General features: G+C 47.8%; 1 protein-coding gene across 1 annotated transcript; it reads left to right on the top strand.

The window, feature by feature from the left end:
• The first annotated feature begins 2,058 nt into the window (after positions 1–2,058).
• LOC136458627 (uncharacterized) lies at positions 2,059–5,480 on the top strand. Its single transcript, XM_066458564.1, has 2 exons — positions 2,059–2,919; positions 3,530–5,480. The coding sequence occupies exons 1-2, from the start codon at positions 2,274–2,276 to the stop codon at positions 3,631–3,633; spliced, it is 750 nt and encodes a 249-aa protein (XP_066314661.1). The 5' UTR covers positions 2,059–2,273; the 3' UTR covers positions 3,634–5,480.
• Positions 5,481–6,387: the final 907 nt, after the last annotated feature.

Below are 6,387 nucleotides of genomic sequence, written 5' to 3'. Positions count from 1 at the left end.
GACAGAATGATATATCACATAATGAAGTTATGTGGTGTTGATTTTATGAATCAATGGTCATTATCTATAAAGGTAATGTAACTTGTGTTGTGTAGATGAAGACAAGTTATACTTAATGTAATATTTTTGCACTAAGATGGTTCCGTTCCATAGGTAATATGGGCATATGAACATTTGCAAACTAAGTATTGTGATAATCTCACAGAGATATTCACAAAGTCTACCATACTCCACATTTCGTATGTGTTGAGTGCATTGGTACGAATTTACTTTAAGATTTGCAAGTATCAGGGGAAGTGTCTCTCTGATTAATAACTTGTTACAAACATCATATTGCACTCTTTTCTTTGTATGAGTTTTTTCTTTTGGGTTTCTCATATAAATTTTTAATGAGGCAATATCAACACAAGGTTATGTCATATCATCTATTTTTCTCCACAAGGGTTTTTCAGTGGACGATATTGGGACAAAAGATGCATTGTACTCTTTTCTTTATGTGAGTTTTATATTTGTGGTTTCTCATATAAAGTTTTTAATGAGACAATGTCAACACAAAGGTATATGCTATATCGTCTATTTTTCCCCACCGGGGTTTTTGGAAGATGATATTTGAAGCATATTGACCCTATGGTCAAGGTATTTTTAGACTAAGGCTTTGGGTTTATCTCAAAGGGTCTAATAACATTGGTGATTGTATATCATGACATTTCTCCTTATTTTTCCCATTGGGTTTTAAGGAGTTTTGCCTGGTATACCGGTATTACTTTGGTTTTTTCCCACAGGGTTTTCCAAAGATTCATAAAGATGCATAATAGATGAACAATAAAGACTACAAGAAGCTAATTGATCAAGGAGGAGTGTTGAGAATTATTATTTAGTGCTCAATTAAGGATTAATCCAAGGGGTGTCTTCTCACCCCCCTCTCTCTCTTTCACACTTATAACCGCCCACATGGGCTCTGTATATATATGTACACACTATTAATTGGAATACAACGTAGAATCATTTGCATCAATCGCTTTGTCTGGCTCTCTACTTTCTAACATTTTTAAAGAAGACGTTAAAGGTTCAAAGGTGTATAATATTATTATTTATATTTATGGAGAAACGAAATTAGAAAAAGAAGTTAGAAACCAACTTTTTTTTTGAATCAGGGAAACCAACTATTGAAGTATGAAGTGGAAGCTGAACTTTCCTTTAAAAATGTGGACACTGAACGTGGGAAAAAAACGGATCAAACCAATTCGGACACGGACGGTTGAAAAAGAAAACAGAGCATTCCTGACACAAACCAGTCCAAACACAGATGTGGACTCTTTTCTATTCCGATTAGGAGTGTTACTCAGAATCGGAAGAATCTCTTTGGATTAGAATTCCTTGCTATTCAATTCTTTTCTATTCGGATTAGGATTGTACTCAAAATCAGAAGAATCTACTTAGATTAGGATTAGAATTCCTAGCTATCCATATTACCTCAAGAAGACCCATGTACGTTATATATAAATCAGGAGGGCTGTAGATAAATGAGCAGGGACAATTTTCACATTTGCGGATTTAGCTAAGGAGAGGTGAACAAAAGAAATGGATGGACGAAAAAAAATAAGCTGAAATTTTACCTCTTTTTTATTATTAGGTACTCCCTCCGTCTAAAAAACACAGTTGGACACAGCGCGTGTCCAGATTCAGAGCTAGAATTGTGTTTTTTTTACGGAGGAAGTATAGAATAGATATAGTAGATACAGAATAGAAAACAAAATACGACACCAACGGAGGGAGTAGTATGGTCTTGCCGTAAGGGAAAGAGAACTAAACATGGACTTAACTATCTTTTTATCACTTGCCATCATACTCTTACTCCCTATTAGTACTGTGCCGAATCCGACAATATAAGACAGTGATGAACCTGAATCATCGGCCATGGGCTTGAAGCGCCGGCCTGTCAGAGAGAAGAGGCCCAACCCATTCGTTACTGGCTCGCCGTGGAGTCGTTAGATGATAGCAGTAGTACTTAAGCCGGGAGAGGCTGAGGGAGAGCATCACGAAACCTGTAATCGCTAAAATGAATTCATTACATTTCCTCTGTCTAAGAACTCATCCACCTATACTTGTTCTTCTTCTTCTCCAAGCTCCCAATTCCCTCCTCCTTCCTGTGTATTGCTAACATCTGGTATCGGATTTCGATCCCAACCACCTTCCCCACCTCCGATCAATCCGTCCTGGATTCCACCGCTTCCCACGATCACTTCACCCGCCGTCAGCGTGCGCTCGGTGCCATGGACCCCACCACCAAACTCATCATCGACGAGTTCGCCCGCCGCTTCGACACCCACGAGGAGCGCTGGGAGCGCCGCTTCGCGGACTTTGAGCGCACGAGTGCTGACCGCGCCACCGCGGTTGATCGCCGCCTCGCCGCGCTGGAATCCACCACCACATCTTCATCTTCCAACGACGTCTCGCAGCGCCTCACCGAGTTGGAGCTCGCCCACGCCGAGCAGGAGTCGACCGTCGCCAAGCGCCTCGCCGATCTTGAGTCGATCCGCGTCGAGCCCGTCGCCAAGGACCACGACGCCCGGGTGATCGCGCTCGAGGCCATCGCGCGCGACGTAAGTACCTGGCGCCTGGAACTCGAAGGCGTCGTCGACGACCTCAGGCTCCGCGTCCAGAAGGTCCCCAAGATCTACGACCGCACGGTGTTCGACGCATCGACGCACCAGCCCGGTGTGTTCTCTGCATCGCCCACCGCATGCTCGGCATCACCGTCGACCGTGGCACCCGCGGTGTACTCAGCGTCGCCGTCGATCATGGCACCAGCCACGGCAGGACTCACCCATTCGCCCGTGATAGGGCCCGGCGTTGCACCTCAACCACGGGATACTGGGCCTAGGATTTTGACCGTCCCCGTTCATATCCTGTCCAATGGTACGTTACCACCACCCCCACCACCTCCTCTTCCGATGTGCCGTATGCCACCGCCGCGTCCAAACCCACCGTTGCCCTTCCACCTTAACCCATTTCCACCAAATGCACCGCCCAATTTCAATCAACACCTACCTAACCTTGGCCGTTTACCTAAACTTCCATTCCATCCTTCAATGGCGAAAACCCACGCCGCTGGTGCAAACGCTGTGAGAAGTATTTCCGCATGTATGGCACTGATCGTTCGATGTGGATTAGTGTTGCGGAAATGCATCTGGAGGGTGCCGCTTCCTGTTGGTACCAATCCATCGAGCCCCAACTTGCTACCACGTCATGGGAGGATTTCTGTGCTATGGTCGCTGAGAGATTTGATAGAGATCAGCACAAAATTCTCCTTCGCCAGTTATACCGCATCAAACAAACTTTGTCAGTCGCTGATTACGTCACTAGTTTCACAACCTTAGTTGATCAGCTTACTGCTTATTCTGCTGGTGTTAATCCTCTTTATTTCATCACCCGTCTTGTGGATGGCCTGCGTCCTGATATCCGCACTGTAGTGATTGTTCAATGGCCCAAAACTCTGAATACTGCTTGTACGCTTGCATTGCTGTAGGAAGAAGCGGGCGGTACAAAGGAGTCTCCACGGGCTGGATTTTCTCCATCATATACAACAGCTCGGAAGACGGCATTGCCCCTTCCACCTCCACCGCGCACTGACAAGACCACTACTTCGGTTGCTGCCTCTGCACCGACTGCGTTGCCTGCTGATGATTCTAAATTGTCTGGAGTCAAGATTTATCGCAGGGCGCTTGGTCTTTGTTATAAGTGTGGCCAAAAGTGGAGTAAAGATCACAGGTGTTCACCTGATGTATTGCATGCTGTGCAAGAGCTTTGGGACTCTATTCCTGATGAAGAAGATCCATCTGAAGAACCTGTTTGCGAGGATCAGGTGTGCCTGGCAATTTCCAAAGCTGCAGTTTCTGGTGCTCCTGCTCCAAGAACTGTCCAATTCTTGGGCAATTTGCAAGGTTTGCCACTCAGTATTCTGGTACACTCTGGAAGTACTTTATCATTTATCAATGCTTCTGTGGTTAAGCAGTTGAGCTCTCAGACTATCTTACAACACAAAACCTCTGTTAGTGTTGCTGGAGGTGGTATTCTCATTAGTCCAGGCATTATTCAGAATGTTGTGTGGTTTATTGATGATCATTCATTCACCTCTAATTTCAAGATTCTGCCATTAACTCAGTTTGATCTAATCTTGGGCATGGATTGGCTAGAGCAACATAGCCCCATGCAGGTTCATTGGCAGAGTAAGTGGCTCCAGTTTGAGATTAATGGTGCTCAGGTGACATTGCAGGGTTTAGCTCCCCTTCCTTCAGATACTTTACTGTTGCAAGTTTGTTATGTCCAAAATGAACAATCATCAGTTGATTCATCTGATTTACCAGTTGAGCTACAGTCATTATTGCAGCAGTACAAGCATCTGTTTGATCCACCGACTGGGTTACCTCCTACCAGAGCTTGCAACCATGTCCCTCTTTTGCCTGGATCAAAGCCTGTGACTGTCAGACCATACAGGTATCCACCGAAACTGAAGGATGAATTGGAAAAGCAGGTTGCAGATATGTTGGCTCAGGGTATCATTCAACCCAGTGCTAGTGAGTTTTCTTCTCCTGTGCTGTTGGTCCCAAAGAAAGATGGTGGCTATCGCTTTTGTGTGGACTATAGACAGCTTAACTCTTTTACTCACAAGAACAAATTTCCAGTCCCTATATTTGATCAATTGATGGATGAGTTAGCTAATGTCAAGTGGTTCTCCACTCTTGACTTAAGGGCTGGATTTCATCAGATCTTGATGCAGCCTGGAGAAAAGCATAAGACTGCATTTCAAACACATTTGGGGCATTATGAATTCAGGGTGATGGCGTTTGGACTCACTGGAGCTCCAGGAACCTTTCAAGGTGCAATGAATTGTACTTTAGAGAAGTTTGTGTTGGTCTTCTTTGATGACATTCTAGTCTATAGTAAAACCTTTGAGGAACATCTAGTGCATCTTCAGCAAGTGTTTCAGTGGCTCTCTGATGACCAGTGGCAATTGAAATTAAGCAAGTGCAAATTTGCCCAAAAGTCCATTGCTTATTTAGGACATGTCATCAGTGCAAATGGGGTTGCCACTGATCCTCAAAAGGTTCAAGCTATTCAAGACTGGACTATCCCAACTACTGTCAAAGAAGTAAGAGGGTTCCTTGGATTAGCAGGTTATTACAGGAAATATGTCAAGGGATTTGGAGTTATGGCAAAACCACTCACTCAGTTACTGTGCAAGGATACTCCATTTTGTTAGAATAGGCGCCTAAGGGGCCTGGGCCTGCTATGGGCCGGCACCAAGCCTGTTCGGCTGGTAGCCTAGGGGCTGTTAGAGTATTAGGAATAGTACCACATTGCCTAATCATGTGAGATGTTAGTCCCATGTACTCTATATAATCAGCCCATGAGGCCCAATGCAATATATTAATATTCCTCCAATTATATTCTCTTATATGGTATCAAACTAGGTTAGGTCTTCCGCTGCCCAACCCACCCCACGCACGCCGGCACCAGCCGCGCAGCGCCCTCGCGTGCCGGCACACAGCCGCGCAGCCCGCCCATGGGGTCGTCCTCTCCAACAACCCCCAAGGGCGACGCAGATAGCTCCGCCACCTCGCTCCAGGGTGACGAGGTCGCTCGGCGCCTCGCCAATGAGCAGGCCAGCGAAGCCGCCGCCACCGCGCAGCGCCTGGAGCGTCAGCGCGTGGCCAAGGAGGAGGCGCGTGATGCTGCTCTGGCACGTGCTCTCGAGGCCGAGCAGCAGGCCGCAGCCGCGGCCAAGGAGCGAGACGACGCCGCCCTGCGCGCCAGCGAAGCCCTTGCGCGCGCGGCCATGGAACGCGCAGCCGCCGCTGCTGCACTCGCACCTGAGCCATCGGGCGGCGCCTCTCCACCGCCTGGAGGCGCCTCTCCGCCAGCCGATCTCCGAGCGGCCATGCTCCACCACGAGGCCGTGGCGCTGCTCCAGCTTCACTCCCAGGCGGTCGCCGTCAGCAACATCCGGAACCACGTCACCACCGTCCTCGACGTCGACTCCGGTAACTTCAACCGTTGGTGCGATCAATTCCTGCTCATCCTCGGCAAGTTTTCGCTTCAGGGCCATGTCCGCGAAGAGCCTCCAGTCCCAATTTCCCCCGATTGGGCCCGGATGGACTGCGTCGTCAAGTCTTGGATCATCGCCACGCTCACGGACGATCTTGGCAAGATCATCCGTGCCCAGGGCTCCACAGCTCGTCACGCCTGGCTCGCCGTCGAGTCGCAGTTCCTCGGAAATCGGGAGGCCCGCTCCATTCAGCTGGAGACGCAGTTCCGCAACTTCGTCCAAGGCGGCCTCTCCGTCACCGATTTCTGCCGCAAGCTGAAGAAGATGGCCGATGATCT

This window comes from Miscanthus floridulus, chromosome 6, assembly GCF_019320115.1.
Source record: "Miscanthus floridulus cultivar M001 chromosome 6, ASM1932011v1, whole genome shotgun sequence".
NCBI classification, from domain to species: Eukaryota; Viridiplantae; Streptophyta; class Magnoliopsida; order Poales; family Poaceae; genus Miscanthus; species Miscanthus floridulus.
The sequence above is the reverse complement of the archived record's forward strand: the minus strand, read 5'-3'. Positions and strand labels throughout refer to the sequence as shown.

Coding starts and splice junctions, on each gene's coding strand:
- LOC136458627 (XM_066458564.1), top strand. CDS start 2,274: ATGGACCCCACCACCAAACTCATCATCGACGAGTTCGCCCGCCGCTTC. Junction 2,920..3,529: donor CGTTCATATCCTGTCCAATG/GTACGTTACCAC, acceptor GCATTGCTGTAG/GAAGAAGCGGGCGGTACAAA.